Genomic DNA, 20,098 nt, shown 5'->3' with positions numbered 1-20,098 from the left:
GAAGCCAAATACAGTTAGTCTTCTCATAGAGCAGTCCTTCGTCCTAGACAGAGTGAGCGACGCATAGATCAGCTTCATAGGGGTTACAGAGTTCGTCGTAACCAAGCTTTCCTTTGTATTCTGAGTGACATGCGTGCTTCATCTTCCCTCCTGCGGGGCGATTTAATGAATACCGTATTTGTGTCGAGCTCTGTTGCTGAGTATATACTATCGTTATGCCATCCCTATACGATATGTAATATCTCACTTGCTTGGCATTGCAAGAGGCAAGAGAGGATGGTATATATAAATATCACTTGTCGCATATCTTAAGCCTGCTAGATCAGTTTTCGGGTGTAGATATTATTTCGTGAGAATGAGTATAGAATTAATCGGGTTTAAAGAAAGTACATGACATGTTACAGGCATGATCTTATGGATTTCTTCGAAACTCGGGCTAAAAGAATATATTAGCTACGCCTGGGTATAAGATTTTTATTCGAAGTCTCCGCTGATCGTCATAGAGCTTCTTATACTATCCATGGTCGCGAGGTTATAGCTTGCAATCAGTAGATCACACGTGGCATTGCACCCACATGGCACCACGTGGACAAATTTGTTTAAACTTTGGATCGATAGGAGCGACAGTACATAAAGACGACTGAGCTATATACAAAACTTCAGGGCCCCAACTATAGCTATCACTCGTAAATTCATAAATTATCCTCCGCGTTCTATCTTACACGTGTGATACATGTACTACCATATCAATCCAAGTCTCACAAAGCCAAGGTTCCCAGAGCGAGACCGTAGGATACTGTGGCCAAGGTCGTGAAATAAAAGCTCGATACATGGATATCTGTTTCGAGAGTCCAAATAGTAGCTTTTGCCAATCGGAGTGATAGGAGAGTCAGTGGGAAAATGTCGAAAAGCTTAAGAGGAGTAAAACTTTGAAAGGCTCAAGAGGGAAATGCTGGGGTACCTTGCGTGTATCACGGTTCGGATCAAACTACGTTTTATAGCGATCGTGAAGATCTGACTCTGTTTCGATTTTGGTAGAGTCGAAGTTGTCTCTCGTCTCCCAAGATTCGTAGTTTGAGATCACTATTTCCACATTTCCCGCAGGTATCGTAAAATATAACAGCCAGTACCAATCGTGTTTTGCCGCCATCTTCTATCAACGAACAACTAAAATATGAGAATGAATTTATTAGTTACCTCCAACATAATGATATAGCTTTATACTTTCAGTAAATGTCGAACAAACCGTTGGAGTGTAAAACGTATAGTCTTATTGTGTTGGGACTGGGTGCTTCTACGAAGCGAATCTCGTCTGGGGTTGGGAAGGTCTTCAATCGCCATGATTACGATCAATTTAAAGGAAATTGGTAGTTCTTTCAGCTTTACGAGGAAAAAAAGAGCACCTACAAAGCTTGCCGTAGATGACTCCGCTACTTCAGCCTTACTTATATGCTCTAACATGATCTACGAAGTTTCCTAATCTCGCTGCAACCCTCACTTGCGTATGACTTTTCTTTGCGCCTAAACGACAAAAATGGATACCTTCTCAGCATATTGCGGTATTCGAAAACGCACGGTTGCATCGATTGGCTATAGCCCTTGGGTTATTCTGATCAATCTATCTCAAAATACGGGCCGCAAGCCAATAGTTTAGTTTTGTTGAATAGGCGGAGCTTCGAGAGTGCAGTGGCAGGGATGCAAGGGTATACAGGTTGGATCTGCTCGATACATCACTGGGGTAAACTTGCATACAAGAATGAATACAATTCGCAAAATATATTAGTGCCTGTCCATCCGCTTTCATGACCAGCGATACCAAAATAAAACTGCCTTTAATAGTATGGGTAGACGAGGGAACCTAGGCCCTGAATCCAAAGTTTAATGCCATGAAACAGCTTACGACTGAGGTACTGACATCGTAAACCTGATTCAAGTGCAGACCAATCGCCATATGGTTGTTTTGTGGGGCGGGACTTGGCGCAGGAGAATTGTAAAAGCAACAGCCCACGCCATTCGGAGGCGTCTCCCCCGAATTGACTATGTCAGTGTTATCAGGGTCTAGTATTAGCTTATCGTTATTTCTAGAGTCCCGGGACAACTTGACATAAACATAACTATTAGCAGCTTTGTATTCTGGTGTAATAAAGGTCAAAGGGGTTCCTTCTGTAGGATTCCCTTTTGGCAAAGCAGCGTATAGTTTGGTGTTTTGGTCTGGGTGGTCTCCAGAGGCCCAGGACTAGGAACTGTCGTATTACTGAAATTAGTCGAAATTAAAGTGATGAAAGCGACCGTCGTCGTAGAGCCCTCTGTTATAGTAGCAGATAAGTTGAGATACGCCTGACAGAAGCTCGAGTACGAGGTAATAATAGCGTCGATCCCCGTTGCAGAGGTAGTAGTATTGCTTGCAGCCGTTTTAATCCCCTTCGTAACCGAGATCGACATAGATATCACGCTTCTCTTAACGGTCCTAGATGTAAGGCTCCTGCTAGCCGTTTGGCCGGCAGGGACACTGTAGAGTCCTCTACGCCGGCTAGGCGGGTTGTTAAAGGAGGATCCGGCATCTGCACCACTGTGTCTAAGTACAATGTCAGATACAGGTGCCGGGGAATTTCTGGACGTATCAGTACTGGTCAGTTGAGAATCTGGTTTCGTTGAAGCCCTTCCGGTTGTACTCTGACGTCTGAGAAGTTTGGAAAAAGTTAGGTCAGGGAAGTAGAAAACATTATCCTGAGAATTAAATGTATGAAGCCCGAATCGTCGATATGGACAGGGGTGACATCGCCAGTGACTATCGAAGCATCAATGAAATCCACAGCACCGGTGGAATCCACAATTGCGGCGAGGGAAATATCGCTAGGACCGAAAATGTTAAGGGCGAAGAGGACTCCTGCTGATATCGCGACATTTGTTGCAGCGCCCAAAACTGTAGTCGTAGCGTAATCTATGATGGTGGTAGTTGAGAGTATTGTCTGAGGTCGGGTAAGATCGTTCGCAACCACCGTCTCAATAACAGTTTCGGTGGCCACGCCTGGTGGCTCTGTGCTTGTATTATCGCTTGCAGCGAAAGAAGTCCCTATAGGTATACCGTTACAGTTGACTGTGACAGTACCGATGAAAGTTTCCGCCGTCAGAATCACCTCAATCATAGAAGAGGTAACTAGAGTTGTTGCTTGACCGCAGACTCGATGCGCGTCTAAGAATTACAGAAGCAATAAATGGAAAAGTGGGGCCTGTTTATGCATAGTGTACAATCTTACAAGGCGATCGAAATAAGTACTCTAATATATCGAGAGCAGTCCCTGGATATTATTTAATCGTGAGAAAAGAGTCTAACATCATATTTATTGCATCACCGAAGCCAGTGCAAGGTCATGCTGAGAACAATACTAGCTGCCTTTTTTGTCCATCAAATGCATTCGAGGTATTAATCCATCTTGTTGTATGTGATATTGCCAAACTACATGAACACCATCGAGTGAATATTTCCCACGATACACGACAGTCAACTCAAATGTTGACAGAAATGCACCGCTCTTTCGTAGGCTAATTTTGTAGTGTAAGATGGCTTATCAAGGAACAGTCGATACCATGATGGAATATATTTACCGCGAGCTTTTTACAATTGTTACTGATCGTGGGGATCGAGAATCATTCGCTTAAAAGAAGGATATAGTTTCGCCTTGACAGTATAAAAAATTGGGAATATTGCAAAGAAATTAAACAAAATAAAGTAAAATCCCATTACAAGAGCTAGATTCCAAGCCAGAACAGTAAAACGACGGAAGGTATGATTCAGTGGTGTACCACAAACATGAAAAGTGTTACTCTGTAGCCCCGGAGGAGTTCGAGGAACCCTCGCTCTGGAATCGAGTCACATGTATAAAGACATCGAACCATATGTGGTGGCATGCAAGCAAGCCACGAAGAACCTTCCAGGAATGAACTAACCCCGAACACTACCTAGTATACGATCAACAGAGCGATGGTTTTCTTACGACATTCCAACTATATGTAGCAAACTTCATTGTCACAAATCCCCTTCGCTTACCAACTCGACCAACAACAAACAAGCCAACCCTGCGATGTGTCATGTTGCATTTTTCAAAATTATGACATCGATCACTAAAACGCAAAAGAAAAACTATCACCAAAAGAGCAAAAAGAAATATCATACTCGACACCTGTGAGATTCGAACTCACGCACCCGAAGGTACCAGCTTAGCAGGCTGGCGCGTTAACCACTCCGCCAAAGTGCCGTATCTGATTGGGAGTTCGAGGATGAGTTCAGTCTATTTTGGAGGTTTGGGCGATGAGCCGGTTTGGTTTGGTTATTGATGACAAACAGGGAATGGAACTGAAGGTGGATCCTGGGCTGACGGTTTTGGGGGTCATTCATTTTCAGGGTGTGGGAGTGGGAAGCTAATCAGTCATGAGGAGATAAAGCCCCAGTGAACTCACCAAAGCTGTTTTACGCGGCCTCGATAAATTTTTAGATCGCACGAGTCGCGCGTCGCGAGAAAGCGCCATCAACGAACTCGAAGACAAAGCTTCGGGTGACGACAGCGTTATCTTAAATGAACTCTAGAACGCTTTACCTAATAATTTCCTCGGAAAAAAATTATTTTCAAATCGTGAGATTTTTCCTTAAAATGTATAAGCTCCAGGACATGTCGCCTTCGAGCTTTAAGCTTTTGCCTGTCCTCAATTTCTTTATTCTTGGCGTGTTTCTGTAAAGGTTCGCGAGGTGGAGCTCGGAACGGCTTGGGCTGGGCTACCATCGTAATGCAAGCCGGAACAGCCGAACTGCATTTGTGGCTGATATTTCTAGTTAAACCCCGAAATCAAGTGTACTAGATGCGAAGTATTTACGTATGTATAGCTTCCTGAGGTGTAAAGATTCGAGGCCTGGTGAGACGTAAGAGGCCGCTGTCTTAAATTCTATCGCGAAGTCTTGGTGTCGACAAGGCAGATGAAAATAAAAAATAAATAAATATTCTGCATATCTTGGACATCAGACGAGACAGGAGGGGTTTTCGAAGCTCATTTAAGAGATTTTCTTTCTTTCTTGGTATTAACGTTAGTGCCGAATCAGAGCGGGTAAAGTCAGGCAGTCAGCGAACCAAGACGGCGGAAGAACTAGGCCGTAGCGTGGGATTTGGCCTAGTTCCGTGGATCTCATTTGCCATGTTTGCAATTGGGGGTTCTAGGAAAAGGCATGTTTCATGAGGACGTCGACGAGCCTCCTTTTTTTGTTTAGTACTCCGTAGTCCTGGAGTCAATGAGCAAGTATGTGGGTACTCATAGAAAGACTTGGAGATACTCGAGACAGGTATAGTGTTCCTGTAAGGCTGGGCTGAACTGAACCGTTCAAGTTCAGCCTCAGGCTATAATAATAGCTGGACTTGTTGTGTGAAGTATATATACAACAGTTGGAATCCACTCTCATATGCCATATATTCGCACGTTCGCGTGGCTGCTGAAGCGCTATAAGACAAGCAAGGTATGTTCCGAAGACCTCCCTGGTACCCCCCTGTCAATATCATATCATATTGTGAGGATCTTCCGGTGGTGGTGGAGTCAGTGGGATTGCAAATTGATTAATTGTGGGCTGTTGTGTCAAGTCGAAGACATTTGCTGCTATCGTCCCGTCCAAGGACGCGGCCCTCCCTTATCCTATTCTATCCTCAACCTCACCTCACACTCTCTCCTTCACCAACCATCAACCATCACCATTGTCCCGACCGGCTTCATCGGGCGGACAGGCAGCAGGGATCCCTTCATTTCTGAGCTTACGACCAAACTACCGTCCACTCCAGCCGTTGACAGCGCTCCGGCTTCCTCTTATACTCTTTTGGCTAGCCAGGTGAACATCCATTCTCCCTCTCCCTTTCCTCATCATCAGTGACAGCCATACCAACATGATCAAACAAAACCACAGGCACGCTCCCTCGCCCAACTTTCTTGTCTGCATCATTCTCCTGTGGATGAATACCATACCATAAGCAAGCATTGCAGTCAATTGTTTAGCCTAGTAGAAAGCTCCTGTCCGGATCTCATTTTCCAGACGTGAATCGAATCGAAGGAGCTGCACACGTCCACCTGCCCTCTGTCGCCTGTACCACTAGCCTTCCAACCTACTCGACCTCACAAAAACGAGCGAAGGGGATAACGTAGCCGATGCCCAGAAAGGACTAACCTCAGGGGGATCCCTTCGAACTGCCTTGCTACACACACAATCGCCGTCAACCTAAAAGGTCCCGTCGTCGTCGTTATATAATGCCGATAGCTGAAATCAACGAATCCAGAACCAGCATCACCAACAACACATATCGCAGCAGCTAGCCTGTCCTAGCATCCTTTGTCCCTCGCTATTGTTCCGACCTATTGTTCGTTTTCAATACTAACTGCTGGATATCGTCCTTTCCACTCATTCCCATCGACCCTGCTTTTTTCCATCGAATCGGATAGAGTAATCTAATCTACAAGCTCATCAGGAGGGGACCAATCCAGATTCCCCTTTCCTCAGAAGCCCACAACCACTAAGGATTTGCGGATGTCGAAGGTCGGCAGCTCCGTATCCTTAACTACCCTCAAAATGATACCTCGGCGGCTACCTCGTCGCGAGCGACTGATAATACTCGTCGCCGCCGCCCTTTTAATCACCTACTTCTCCTTCTCCTCCCAAACAATCACAGTCATTAGTGAATACACGGCAAACGCCAACCTCGATCCCTGGAAGCCGCCGAAACATAGTGGCCCTGGCCTTAAAATCGCGTTGGTGAATACTCCCCGGTATCATTTCGAAGTAGTAACGCCACTATTGTATGCGTTCGCGAATCAGGGAGATGCAGTCGAGCATTTGGAGCTATTTGCAACGGAATATGGAAGCACACGGTTGGGAGTACGACCGATTCTAGACAATCAGCTCCCTCAAGAGAGCTCCTGGCTGTCGTGGGGTAGCAAGGGAGGTCCCAAGAAGCAGGTTAAAGTGTCGGATCCGAGATTGCTGAGTCAGATGAACTTTGTAGCGGACGTGATGATTCTGACGAGTTGCTCGCGGGATCTGGAGTGGACTTCGATCAAAGATAAGAGAGTTTACAACCCAGAGTGGTATCGGGCGCCCAAGGAGATTGTGTGCCTGCTGCACGAAGCCGAGGAGTGGGAAACGATTGATTCGAATTGGAGAAAGTTTTTGATGCCGTGGGTTGAGAAGGGTAGAGTTACGTTTATGACTCTCAGCCCCCACGTGGCCGAGTATGTGAGGCAGAATATCGAGACCAAGTGGAAAATGGCACCTATTCTTCGAGATGCCCAGGGCATTGGTAACAGAGGAGTTTTCATGATGGAGCCCTTTATCCCTATTTTCGAGGATAACAGGCTCTTCCGCGAGGAAATGTTTAGCAACATCACCGGTCCATTCGCTGCCATTCCCGTACGTAGCTCTCCGCCACTTCAGAACTCTATCCCCTTGCTGACGATTAACCAAATGTAGGGCAAATACGAACCGTTCCGCCGTAACTACAAGGCCATCTTCGAGCATATGTCTCAGCATCTCGATCTCATCCGCTCCACCAATGCCACTCTCCGACTCCCCGGCTATGGCGACTGGCCTCCCGACATTCCCGAACAACTCAAGGACCGCGTTTTCATGCATTCCCACTACGACTTCCCAGAGTACTTCTCCCTCCTATCCCGCAGCATGGCTATCCTCCCCGCCTTCGCAACCCACAAGTACTTCGAAGATCGAGCTTCGTCTACCATTGCTACTAGCGTCATTGCCGGAGTTCCACTCGTTGCTACCAAAGAGCTGGTAGAGAAGTACGCGTACATTGAAGCGGATGGTGCATGGTTACAAGAGGACGGAGAGGAGGAGATTGTGACTTGGTTACGAGTTCTAAAGCTCGGGAAGGAAGAATGGGAATCCAGAAAGAGGAAGGTTAGAGCGATGAGGACACGGTTGATAAGACAAAACTTGAGAAATGTGGGAGAGTTGCTGGATCAGATTCGATGGAGGAATAAAGCTCGTGGGTTTTAGGGGAATCCGCAATGGCCCTTGAATTCTTCTGATAGGTCTGAAAGTTAAAAGTTGGCGCTCTTTGCTTGTGTGGTGAATAGACAAGGTGAGCTGTGAGATATTTTTCTGGGACCTGGTGGGATGATCGACGAGCCCTTTTTTTTGCTACCGTCGATTGTGATTATTCTGCGGCTTGTCGTACTGTCGTGTGAAGTCTTCTAGCGGCTTTTCATTCTTCGCTTCACTTCTCATATGGTTCATTCATTGTGGTTAAGATATAATGGCTTCTTTCTTTTCTTTTCTTCTTATTTTCTTTTGATATTTTTGCGGTACATAATTTTTCTACACCTTTTTGATGTTATAACTTGGAAATTCATGATAATTATGAGCTCTATACTCCTGCTTTCTCTTCTTCTTTTTCTTCTCTTCCCTTTCGGCTTACCTTCCCCCTCCCCATGGTCAGAGAGGATTCGTACAAGCATATTATTAGTCTTCTCCCGTTCAATTGTTCATGTGTACTTTACGTCCTATCTGTGTTCTATCCAGTTCGTCAGGCATGTGCATCGGCTAGTACCCCCCTTTTTCTTTCGATTCTCAGTTTACTCGGAATACACTATCAAAAAGCTTAAGTAGAAATAAAACTTAAAGGGGTGTCCCCTTTCTATTCTTTCCTCTATGCGAGGCAGCCTGTACGACGCAAGTCTGCTAGATTCAAATGAATTTTGTGACAAACCTAAAAAATTATTGACTCTCTGAAAACGAGACTAGACTCGAGTATCCAGTATTCTCCAACTTTCTAAAACAAAGAAAAATACGTCCCTCCTCCAGAAAAAAAAAACCGGTTCGACTCACCGTTCTTAATTTGCCTGTCTATTCGCCTCCCCCATAATAATACCTTCCTGCCCTTCCGCAGCAACATTCCCACAAACCGCAGGACTAGTAGCCACATACTTATAAACACACTTCTCAGTCTCCGCCACACTCAAAATCTTTTCCTCAGCACTACACCTTAAATAAACATACGCACTCCTCTCGGGTCCATTCCAACATCTCAACCCTCTTTCAAATTTAATAACCGTAACCTCCTGTTCAATCTCATCATCAAATCTTCTATCGAATCCCGTCCAATCTCCCAAATGCGTGGACCCCCCGTCTCTGTTCTTTTGAGTGGCACGACCTAAATGGCAGAAGGAGTATGTATATTCACCGCTTGCCGCTTCGGTACAGACGTCTTTGAGGGATCTGAAGACGGATTGTGGGCCGTAGTCTTTTGTTAGATCGGTTTCGAGGCCCGAGAGCTCGGATTGTTTGAGGGAGAGCGTTGATTCGGTTGAGCTGAGTTCGTCGGTTAGTTTTTGGATGTGCGGGGAGACGGTGCTGGTGGATTTGGTGGATTGTTTTGGCTTTCGGGGAGCGAGGAGGCCGTATTGTACTAGTGAGGTGCGGAGGGCGGAGAGTTGATCGTGGACTATGGTGCGTAGGAAGGGTGGGAGGAAGGCTTCGATTGCATACACTGAGTTATTGTTAGTACACAGTTGCTTGTATAAAATAAATCGATAAGCGGGGAGGAAGGAGACTTACTGTCTTGAGCAATATCGTCGTCTTCGGGTTCATAGTCCTCCCATGGGTGAGCATCGTACATCAAACTTGTAACCTCTGATAGGTACTCCCCGGTAAGAAGGTCTTCTTCTGTAGCCTTGGCTGCTAGGTAATCTTCCCATGCGTTGACAGCTCTCTTAACACCCTCGTCGTTGAAGTTAGGGTTATACTCCTCCTTGAATGTTTTCAAAATCTTTTCGGTCCTTTCAAGCCCTTCTTTAAGCCTTTGAGTCTCATCGAACAGTTTTGCAAGTTTCTCTTGGTGGTCTGAAAGCTTTCCTTTCGAGTAATCAAGGAGCTTTTGGTGTCTGCTCTTCCCTTCATCACCCCCAGCACCTGATTTGGCAAGTTTAAGCTTCTCTTCATCCTCGGCCTTTTTCAATGCTGCCTTTTTTTCTTCCACCAGTCCTTCATATCTCTTGATTTCACCAGTTAAAGCAATAATCTTATCCTCCACCTCTTTCTTCACCAACACCGCCTTCTCAACGAGCTTATTATAAGATTTAATGCCACTCTCAAAAAGCTTTCGTCTCTCTTCAGCAGCTTTCCTAGCTTCCTTTCCAATCTCATCGCACCTATCCGGACACTTTATACCACCAACACCCATCCACTCATCACTACCATCGCAACAAGCTTCGTAATCACATATTCCGTCGTTCACACGGCTGAAAGGGATGTATGCGGGTACATGACCCTTATTCTGGCAGAAAAAACCCGGTAGAGGGTTTATAGAGCTGTTTAGGTGAGAACAGGCAGAGGTACCGGGTTCGTCGCTGCCGTCGGGACAGTCGCAAAAGTCGTCGTTTAGGAGGGAGATTGGAAGGGTTATTTGGGGTTGTGTGAGGCAGGTGAAGGTTTGGGAGGAAGAGGGGCGGTATTTATCAGATACTGTTGTGGATTTAATAGTTATCCGTTAGCTGGTTGGTTTGTAGAGGATGGTTTTACGGGGAAGGGTCTAACGTACAAGCTGGGTTTAAGCCGCGTGGAAGAGCCCACGCGTCCCCTATGGGCTTTTGGGAGCCATCGGCCAGTGCGAGGGGTAGAGAGAGCAGGAGAATTGATTTCATGGTTGTTTCTTTCGTCAATCAATTGAGCTCGTGTGTAAGCTTGGCTGTTAACTCGAGGAATAGGTGTAGGTGCGAAACCGGCCGCACAAGAGGGGAGTGTCGAGAATCTGGGAGGGAATTCAGGTCTATGCCATTGACCGGGTTCCAATCGATGGAAGTAGCAATTGTGGCCCGTTCGAGGTTTCCGAGGTGCCGAAAGGTGGTGGTGTTTCTGGAGCTTGGCCGTCGGAGGACGGATTGGATAGCTGGCTAGTTCGAGGCGCGTGTGAGTGCCAAGGGCAACGCATTTTGATGGTGAAAATGCAACAGGGGAGACTTTGAGGATGACATCGACTCGAGGCTATCAGTTTTGGCAGGTATGGTCTAGTTCACAAGGCAAGATATGGGAATGGTATGCTTTTTGTAATGCCTACCGTTGGTGATTTTGGCTAAACTATCACGCGCATCGACTAAATAATTCAAAGACACCACGAATTTATTTTCCATACAATTACAAGGAGGTTGTTAACATATTGTAAGACATAGGAATATAACTCAATAAACTAAAATCCCAAAAGCCGATTTCGTCAACATAACTATAGAAGCAGAGCAAATTACCAGCCTTATCGAAACTCGTGTCAATAAGAAGAGGTGCGATTGGTCAAAGTCCGAGGATTTCTTTGCACTGTAGTTATGTAGACTTTATTTAGCCTTGGATACCGGCTTCTCAGCTAGTCGGTTGATGGATTTTACGGACTCTCTCTAATCGAATAAATCCAAGATTAAAGTAGATAACGCTAATTTTTAAAGTTTCCTTCATAAAACAGATGGTTCTGAGAACGTGGTATGGGTATGTTGGATTCCAACATGCATAAAATCCAAATTGCGATCAACCCTGCTAAGGCCACGATACTACCATGTAACAATTTCTTTGGAATAAACTAATGCATGTGAGGTAGGCAGCCTTCTCCCATTGATTGCCGAAGTCTGGGCGGGCTGGAATTGGAGATAGCTTGAGCTAGCGAGCTCCATTTCAAAAGTGCTAAGATTATGGAATTTTCACAAAACTTCGATTTCATGAGAAAGTTAAGGGAAGAGCCAGCCACCGTCGTCAGTGCACCCGGGAATGACCTGTTGGCGCGGAATCCATCACAATTTCATCCAGCTCACCAAAGAGCTCCCTCTTTCTCAAAATTTATTTCGGTCAACCCTCGCGAGGAGTTTTAAATTTTCCTGTAGCCGAATGGATGAATTCTAGTCCAATGAATTAAATGATATAAAACTGACAGTTTGGTACTGTCCCTTTAACCGTCAGTAATCTCACTCTGTGCATGTGCATGCCCCTCAACGAAAATAAAAACTATGTGTTCGGGTACCTACCTCGAAAGAATGCCAGAGCGTGAGCCTTACGGTCGTACAAGGCGACTCTAGATTTTGGTTCGCTCAGGCCATGCATTTATGCAAATGCCGTGTGCCGTTTCTCGACTTTTTGGGCCTAGGCAAGCTTGCAAGTTCGGTTGACGGGTCATTCATAATCGCGCCGCTTTGTTGCATTTTTTCAGGGTTTGAAGGTGTGTTGGAATCGAGCTGAACGGCGATCGTGACTTGGGTGGTAATATCACGAGAGTGCGGGTTTGGCAAGGAAGCGAATACGAACAAAGGAGTGTTTTTTGATCATGACCATTTCATGTTATATTTCGTATTTACAAACAACGTTTGGGCTGTTGGAGCTGGGGAAATAACTATGATTGACTACGGCTTTTAATGGTTTTCCCGTTGATAGTGACCTACAACCAAGATTCCCTTCGCTAGAAGGTGCAGCTATCTCGCATATGTTGGTACCAAATCAAGTTGATTTCATAACCGCTCTGCTCGAAAGGGAAAATCTCAGCAACATTCAAAAATTTTTTTATTCGAGCCCGAAAATTGGCCTCGGAGCCGTTAGTATATGTAGGATGTGCCGCATTTCTCGCTGACTGGGACGATATCAGTAAACCTCCATGGACGATGACTTTCACCCTTCGCTATCTTTCGTTCAGTTATTCTGCGGCGAGGTATAGTACTATAGTAACCCAATCCTAGCGGGTAACCCCATGGATATGTGACTAAAATTCGATGTACCATAGCATGCGATTTGTTTATATGCGGTGCGGCATACGGGAGCTTAGGGTGCGTACACGTATGATACACGGCCTCACGTGCGTTCTAGGAAATCAACGGTAATTGGTGAGACGCGAAGCAGAAAGCAAGATCACCTCCATGATGTCGATTGGCGTTGACTTTCCACCAAAGTGTACGTACGTGTTCCCATACAGCTTTCTTATAAAAGCTTTTCATGTAGATTCGTTCCAAAAGCCAAGTTCGAAATAGCTCAGGAGCCACTTGTAACTGGTCCCAACTTTTCGGGCACGGGACATATCCAACTGCTTGCCGTGCCCGCATGAAAGTTTGGTTCTTTGGAAGGATGTGTACGTAAGATGGTTATAAAATGAAATTCCAGGCATTATTCGCAGGATTGATTGTGGTTGGTGGTATACAAGGAGGGGCTGTATGCAGTTGGATACGAATCTGGCCACTTCTTTCCAAGGTCCGGAGAAGGTTCTATATTCCGTATCTCTGGGGCTCTCGGGCCATTTCCATCGCAATATACTGAAGAAATGACCGGCTTGTTACCATGGGTTCGATAACACTCTCGAACGTGAGGTGAGTGACAAGTTGATGGAGATCGGATACTCAAATCTCATAAATAGGATCGGGATACCCCCCGAAAGACAATTTCTCTTCCCAGCACCCTCCTTCAAGATATATATGCACTCCATCACAAGCTTCTACATCGTCTTAGCCTTACTTTTTAAGGGCCATACATTTATACATTGATTATAATATTGCTAAAATGCACTTCTTCGAAGCCGTAATAACTGTTCTCATCCCCCTTGTCTCTGCGACATGTACTCCATGGTCGACACCAGGGACTTGCACTCCTACTTCCGCCTCCTGCGATTTTTACACCTGCCTCGATAATAAATCAAGCTGCGGTCCAGCAGGCTATGCACTGGGCTACGCTCTTCCCTTCTGTAACGCCATAACCGCCGTCTCATCCACACTATCCACCAAAGGGCAAGCATGGTATTCTGCCACAAGGTTATGTCTCCAAAATGCTCTCGTCACCGAAGCTTCCTGCCAAACTTCTTGCACAGATATCTACCTCGACGCATTTGCCAGTCATGTCCCCTGCTACATTGACTCTGGCTTCTGTGAGCTCAGCGGGGCTGATTTAAAAATATTTTTCCGGATTGTGGGAGTTGCTGGTATCACAAGCAATGATGGTCTTGCACTTTTTGGAGCGGTCTTGCAGCAATGTGTCGCAAAGTATTTAAATAATGAGATTAATAGTGGGTGGACAAAGTGGCTGGTTAGGACATTGAATGGGGAGATCTGAGGGTCAAGCTGTCCTATAACTAAGCTCCCGACCTTCTGTTTAAGGCTTACGGAAGGTTGGGTGTGGCTTCTGATATCTGGGTCTTCGGTCGCTATTATGGTGTTTTGCTTATGGGATGGGTTTCATGTATTTATTCATGGGTCCGCCGACTAAATGAGACGCTGCATTGACCTTCTTTGAGAAATAATAAGGTTTTTAGTCTCAAGTCCTTCTTATCTCCCAGTTCAAGCGCTGGATGCTAACTTCCTCCCCCGCCTTTTCATCGTAATCAAACCATTCCCCTTCCGATAATTCGACACCTGTGAATTTGGTACCGCTTTCAATACCTTCGCATAGCCATTCGCCATCGGGTTTAAACTCTACGAATTCTAGCCCACGGCATTCAAGTTCGACAATATTCTGTCGCTTTGCCGGGTCGGATTGTTCGTAAGGTGTGGCTTTTGTTTTGATGTCTATTTTTCTATTGTTAACTTTCGACTCCGGTTGATTGACCTTAACAATTTTCGGAATCGTACTGGCAGAGTGTTCTCTTTTACAATTCTTGCATTTCCATACAAAGTTTGCTTCGCCTCTAGAACCGGAGATTTCATTGGCTTCCTATAAATTTGGTCCCAAGTATTTCCTATCGTTAGTCTTCATTCCAACTTTGGATATCTCCGCCTTTTGCTCCAGCCGCATACATGTTTGCTGACCCCGACCCAATTTGGATGGACCTCACGGCATGATGTACACTGGACTTTGAAAGTATAATAATACGGTGAGTCCTCGCTATCGTTTGGGCGTAGGTTCGTGACACTGTCATGACCGATATTAGCTCCTGTTCAATGTGTAGTGATCCGGAGAAGAGGGCGTACCTACCCCGTCAGCTCGGCTGTAAGGGCGAGAAACATCTTGATGGGCCCGAAAAGATTGGAGTTATCGGTGCGATGGTGGGGTGAAGTCGAGTTTGGGGTTTCTGGCGCCGTGGTGGGGAAACTTCCTGTCCATGTGGCACAGGCTCATCGACCATGCTGGATTACGTAATATATTGTGGCTGGTGGGTGGCTTTGTGTCACAGTCGACAATATGCAACGCTCACAACCCCTCACGCGGCAGCTATTGGTGTAATTAGTCTCCTGTATATGTACATGAGTTCGAATGCTACTTTTGAAATTGGTTACGAGATTTTTACTTTATTGTTATATCGATTGTCTGTCAACTATTAAAACTAACCTACATTACACGTAATCCGTAGAGGCATTCCAAAATCCCGGCGCTGTACATCTCGAACCTGGATCTCTTGTCCATTGCCCTCGATAAGCTATCCATTCTGGCATCTTTGGAATCGCCACACTCCCGTCATTATCAACAAATGACGCCTTGATGATTTCGGTGTTGGCTCCAATATCACAGTATACACCCTCTCCAGGAAAACCTTTTGAGGTACTTCCTGGTCTCATGGGCCGAGGAGTTCAATATATTGTGCCTCCAGCCTCTGGGGTTGGTTTCCAACCATTCCCATCCATATTTGAAGGCTTCAAACCCATATCAGGAGTTTTCCGAGGCGGGTTTCAAGCAGTGCCGGCGCCATTTGGTGATTTTGGGGTGGGTTTCTCCCTATCTCTAAGTTGATGCCGGTAACAGCAGCGTTCAACCCAACTCTGGTTGGCACGGCCGTTGCGAGTTCAGCGGTCGGTATTGCTGTCCCGGCTACGAAATCTCAAGCCACCGCCGTAGATACACACGATGTTCTCCCCGAGGAAGCTGAAAGAGAACGAATGTATCAAAAATGGAAAGACTTCGAGCTGATCCCTCCAACCACCAACACACAGCGCTCCCTCTTCCTGAAAGCTTTTTTAATATTCTTGGTATGGAGGCTGAGGTCCAACGTAAAGACTTAGACCGAGTTTGCCGAAGGACTTGCGAGCTAATGCGCGAGGCCTATGACGAAGGCTTCGGAGCAATTGACAGATATCTAGGCGGCTCGCAGTTCCGAGGATTTATCGGACAATCAACCGAACGGAATCTGCATGCCGGTCTAGAGGAGGACACCAGCCTCATCGAAAACCAACTCGAGGCATTCGCAAGCGGCGTAGTGAGAGAGGACAGACTTCTGAACTTAGACAGAACTACGCTTGAATAATTGGCACAGAAAGAGGGAAAACGTATCAGACAGATGGAACTCTCTTGTGAACAGCTCCTCCGACAGTATAAAGAGGTGGTTCGCGCGGAAATTGTGCATCATGCTACTAACCAAGATTGTGTTCTCATGTAGGGGTCAAGGGCTCTTACACCCATAGAATTAAATTATTTAACCAAGGAACTATCAAATATATATTAATTGTCTGATACTCTAATTCTGCGGTGGGCTGTGCGGCTGTGAAGGAGGCACATTTATTCATACCATGGTCCCTATTTACCGTCACGTGTATGGTTAATTTTTCGAACCTGTATGCTTAAGAGCTCGCTAAGCGTTACCGGAGTTTTTCTTGAGCACTATTGGAACTAAAGACTGCTCAAAGTTTAGTCTAGGCTCTCAGAACACATATGGCCGAAGTCTAGACTTGTGTTGCTCGAAGCCGAGTTTGTGGGATATTTCGCGTTGCTTCCGGCCCAGACGCCACACGTCATCGGCTCCTTGTGATTTGTGGCAGTGCCATGACCTATCTTTGGCGAATGCTCGCTTCGCTCCATCTACCCGAAACCAACCTAATCCACCATGTAGCCCTCCGAACCCATACATCGCATTCACGCTATAACAAGCCTCATGTATAGATCTGAGGTTGTACTATAAATCACTGTTAGATCCCACATTCGCACCTAGGCATACAGGATGTCACCCTCGCGATCCTCCAGAAACTCGCTCCAGTCAGTTGACCTCCGAGCACTAGACTACCTCACCTCTCCATCCGCAAACCTATTATGTCCGATTTGCCATGCACCGTTAATAACACCGGTCCAAACACGATGTTTACATACATTCTGTTCGGCGTGCATATCTCTCTCGCTAGAACGCTCGTCGACGTGCCCTGTTGACCGGAAACCGTTGAACCACGATGATGTCACTCCAGCCCCGATCATGATTGCAAATCTTGTGAACGACTTGGTGGTATTGTGTCCAAACCGGGAGAAGGGCTGTACTACTTCTTGCGCAAGGTGGTTAGTTGAGTCTCATATTAGAGAGGATTGCGAGTACGCAACGGTGAAGTGTGCGAAAGAAGGATGTGATGGCATGGTGGAAAGGAGAGAGGCCGAGGGGGAGTGCGTACATGAGGAAGTGGAGTGCGCATTTTGCGAAGGGGCGGTGAGAAAATTGGATGTGGAGGTGAGCAGCTTTGTCATTAAATGTCAGACAATTTGATGTATTGGGTGATACTAACATCTATAATAGTTGCATTACAAAGAGTGCCCAAAGCTATCTTCGGACTGTCGCCATTGCTCAAAGTCCTTTCCTAACCCCGAGCTGGCGGCTCATAAGTTGATCTGTCCGGACGAAATTATAGATTGTGCAGCCTCACACTTTGGATGCTCATTTTCATCTCGCCGATCCGAACTAGACGAACACCTATCGCACTGTCATTTTGTAGCTCTGACACCGATTCTGCAGCTACATACTGAAAGAATAGAAACGCTTGAACTAGAAAACAAAGCCATCCGCCAAAAACTCGACCTTTTAGTGCCCCCTCGGCCATTGCCAACCCAGTTGTCCGGCGCAACATCGTCTGCCGCCAACGATTCTAGCTCGGGACGTGACATGACGTCGGAAATGCAGGATTATACGTATCACCTTTACTCGGAGTACGAACAGCTTCGATCAGACGTTGAAAGACTCAATGCACAGATTAGAGAATTGGATGTTAAGCAAGACATGGCACGGTTCAATGAGGGCCTTAGATACAACGACGAAATGACAGGTGTAAGAGCAGCGATTAATGGCCTCAGGATGCAGCTGCATTGGCTAGTAGCGAGCAGGAGGGAGGCCGGAACAGGCGGGGCTGGGGCTGGGGGCGCTAGGAGTGTTGCGGGCAGTAGCGCCAGTGGGGACGGCAGAAGGATGAGTGGTATGTTTAGCTGGTTGGCGCCACTTTCGTATACGATTTTGAAGTGCTAACTTTTTGAGAAGTAGACTCCGTCAGACAGGTTGTAAAGCTATAGGCTGGGATTGTATATTTGGCGTTTTGGGGTCCTCGGCTTTTGGACGATGTACATTGAACTGTATAGATAGTAATAGACTCTCGGCGCTAAAACAGCTCGCCGTTTACCTTCATTGCGAAGACTCATTTCCCTGGCTCTCACTCAAACATTATGCAATTTTATGCATTCGATTCTAGATTATCGACGAGATGATTTAACTGCGATCGCCCCTAAGAAACGTACTCGACATAAGATCGAGCTCCAAGCTTATCCTGCGGGCCTCTAGCTTACTACAGTGACAGGATACCAAGCTATCGCCTCCCCACCGTTTTCTGTACGAAATTACTAACTTCTATGTTCCAGCTCTCGATATAACCGAACCATAAATGCCGATCTATATCGTATACAATTGAGGTTTGAAATATCTCACTCTTCGGATTTTTTATTTCTCCTAGTTGGGCACCGAAATACCCAGAAGCTGTCAAAAATTGAGTGCCGAAAAGACACATTCCAGCCGCACTCCGCAGAAACGGCGAACCAACACCAACATAACATAAATTTCAACGACAAGACGGCATCTATGAACTCAGGTACCAAGAGCAGCCCTGCCATGCATTTCCAACGGGTTGGACGATCTTTTCGCAGAAGACCGGAATCAGGGCAGCCCGTAAACGGCCCGGTTTAACGTTGCTTGTAAAGCAATTGACATCTCAGCTCGCAAATTTCTTCGCAAGGCTGATTGACTCCTACCTCAAGATCTCTGTCTAATACTGAAGAGCGGAAAGGAGACTTGGATTCAGTATTTATATCACGGTGTAAACTGATTCCTACCGTGATATATCTGTCTTGAACAGACATCCATACATGCATACTTAACTTATAGCAATCATGATATTAGTTAATTTATACTTGCTTCCCGACTTATCCAGCTCTCCGAGCAACTTCAAGACTTTCACCTGCATCGACCGCTTGTCTTACATATATCGAGCAAACCATCATGCTTCCAACAGTGTAAGTAATATATTAGGCATTTGTGTAATGCCTGCTATATATAGATACCCGTTCCGAGAGTCAAAATAGTTAAACTGATTAACAAAATACCACAGAACGGTGACCGAGTACCATACCATCTCTGAAGTGGTTCAAGAAGCCGTCTACACTACCCACGTCGAAACTGTGTTTGACACGTACACTTCGGTGATCGAAAATGCAGCCATCACTATCCTACCGGGCAGCACCTCTGTAGTGACCATCTATAATCCTGCTCTTAAGAAGAGACAGGCCGCTCCTACGACCCCTGCTTTCGCTTCTCCATGTTCTGGCGAAGTTCGGTTCACTAGTGCTTGTTCTTGCATTGGTGTTTCTGTGCCTAACACGGTTACGATACTGGCTCCGACGGAAACCTTGACCATCACGACTACGACAACATACAACACTGAGACTTATACCGTGACGGAAGAGACTCTTTCTACCACAATCACCGATGCTACTGTTAGCGTGAGCACTATAATGGCAATGGAAACACTACCAGGACCCTAAACTACCACCACCGCTACCGTTCCCTACCCGGCGCTGTGTAAAAACATTGTTCTTCACAGTGGACCAATCCCTCACAACCTTGCCATTCCAGATTCAGTGAATGTTGGGATTTTCAACACTGCTGATTGCTGCTTGAGGTGCTTCACAATTCCTAACTGTATAGCATAGTAAGTCTTGTCTTAGTATATCCTTAATATTCTCCAACCACCCATGCGTTAGTTGCCTCGTATCCAGACATGGGTGGATGCGTTAACTCTAAAGAGATTTGTGCAAAATTATAATTTTCATTGGTGAAACAGTGTTAGACATTTGGCTAGTATTGGAAGCTGTACCTTGTTAACCATTAAG

At 45.9% G+C, this 20,098-nt stretch overlaps 7 protein-coding genes across 8 annotated transcripts; 4 read left to right on the top strand and 3 right to left on the bottom strand.

Moving 5' to 3' along the window:
- Positions 1-2,699: 2,699 nt before the first annotated feature.
- On the bottom strand, positions 2,700-3,146 carry DFL_002067 (uncharacterized protein; the record flags this gene model as incomplete). The annotated part of the gene is made up of 1 exon (XM_067630798.1): positions 2,700-3,146. One exon carries the CDS (start codon positions 3,144-3,146, stop codon positions 2,700-2,702), a length of 447 nt encoding a protein of 148 aa, XP_067493407.1.
- Positions 3,147-5,502: 2,356 nt separating this feature from the next.
- DFL_002066 (uncharacterized protein) lies at positions 5,503-6,070 on the top strand (the record flags this gene model as incomplete). Its single annotated transcript, XM_067630797.1, has 3 exons — positions 5,503-5,551; positions 5,622-5,863; positions 5,939-6,070. 3 exons carry the CDS (start codon positions 5,503-5,505, stop codon positions 6,068-6,070), a joined length of 423 nt encoding a protein of 140 aa, XP_067493406.1.
- Positions 6,071-6,595: 525 nt separating this feature from the next.
- DFL_002065 (uncharacterized protein) lies at positions 6,596-8,035 on the top strand (the record flags this gene model as incomplete). Its single annotated transcript, XM_067630796.1, has 2 exons — positions 6,596-7,432; positions 7,493-8,035. The coding sequence occupies 2 exons, from the start codon at positions 6,596-6,598 to the stop codon at positions 8,033-8,035; spliced, it is 1,380 nt and encodes a 459-aa protein (XP_067493405.1).
- Positions 8,036-8,871: 836 nt separating this feature from the next.
- Positions 8,872-10,680, bottom strand: DFL_002064 (uncharacterized protein; the record flags this gene model as incomplete). The annotated part of the gene is made up of 3 exons (XM_067630795.1): positions 8,872-9,527; positions 9,596-10,501; positions 10,578-10,680. 3 exons carry the CDS (start codon positions 10,678-10,680, stop codon positions 8,872-8,874), a joined length of 1,665 nt encoding a protein of 554 aa, XP_067493404.1.
- A 3,619-nt stretch (positions 10,681-14,299) lies between these two features.
- On the bottom strand, positions 14,300-14,988 carry DFL_002063 (uncharacterized protein; the record flags this gene model as incomplete). Its single annotated transcript, XM_067630794.1, has 4 exons — positions 14,300-14,550; positions 14,614-14,695; positions 14,779-14,893; positions 14,957-14,988. 4 exons carry the CDS (start codon positions 14,986-14,988, stop codon positions 14,300-14,302), a joined length of 480 nt encoding a protein of 159 aa, XP_067493403.1.
- A 1,922-nt stretch (positions 14,989-16,910) lies between these two features.
- On the top strand, positions 16,911-18,232 carry DFL_002062 (uncharacterized protein; the record flags this gene model as incomplete). 2 transcript variants are annotated; one of them, XM_067630792.1, is made up of 3 exons in its annotated part: positions 16,911-17,402; positions 17,469-18,138; positions 18,204-18,232. In XM_067630792.1, 3 exons carry the CDS (start codon positions 16,911-16,913, stop codon positions 18,230-18,232), a joined length of 1,191 nt encoding a protein of 396 aa, XP_067493401.1. The 2 variants fall into 2 exon arrangements, with proteins under 2 accessions (XP_067493401.1, XP_067493402.1); XM_067630793.1 differs by having other exon boundaries at positions 18,201-18,232.
- A 976-nt stretch (positions 18,233-19,208) lies between these two features.
- DFL_002061 (uncharacterized protein) lies at positions 19,209-19,750 on the top strand (the record flags this gene model as incomplete). Its single annotated transcript, XM_067630791.1, has 2 exons — positions 19,209-19,222; positions 19,318-19,750. The coding sequence occupies 2 exons, from the start codon at positions 19,209-19,211 to the stop codon at positions 19,748-19,750; spliced, it is 447 nt and encodes a 148-aa protein (XP_067493400.1).
- Positions 19,751-20,098: the final 348 nt, after the last annotated feature.

Source organism: Arthrobotrys flagrans, assembly GCF_004000055.1.
Source record: "Arthrobotrys flagrans strain CBS H-5679 chromosome Unknown unitig_3, whole genome shotgun sequence".
Classification (NCBI taxonomy): Eukaryota; Fungi; Ascomycota; class Orbiliomycetes; order Orbiliales; family Orbiliaceae; genus Arthrobotrys; species Arthrobotrys flagrans.
Note: the sequence above shows the minus strand (reverse complement) of the source record. Positions and strands in the feature narration are given on the sequence as shown.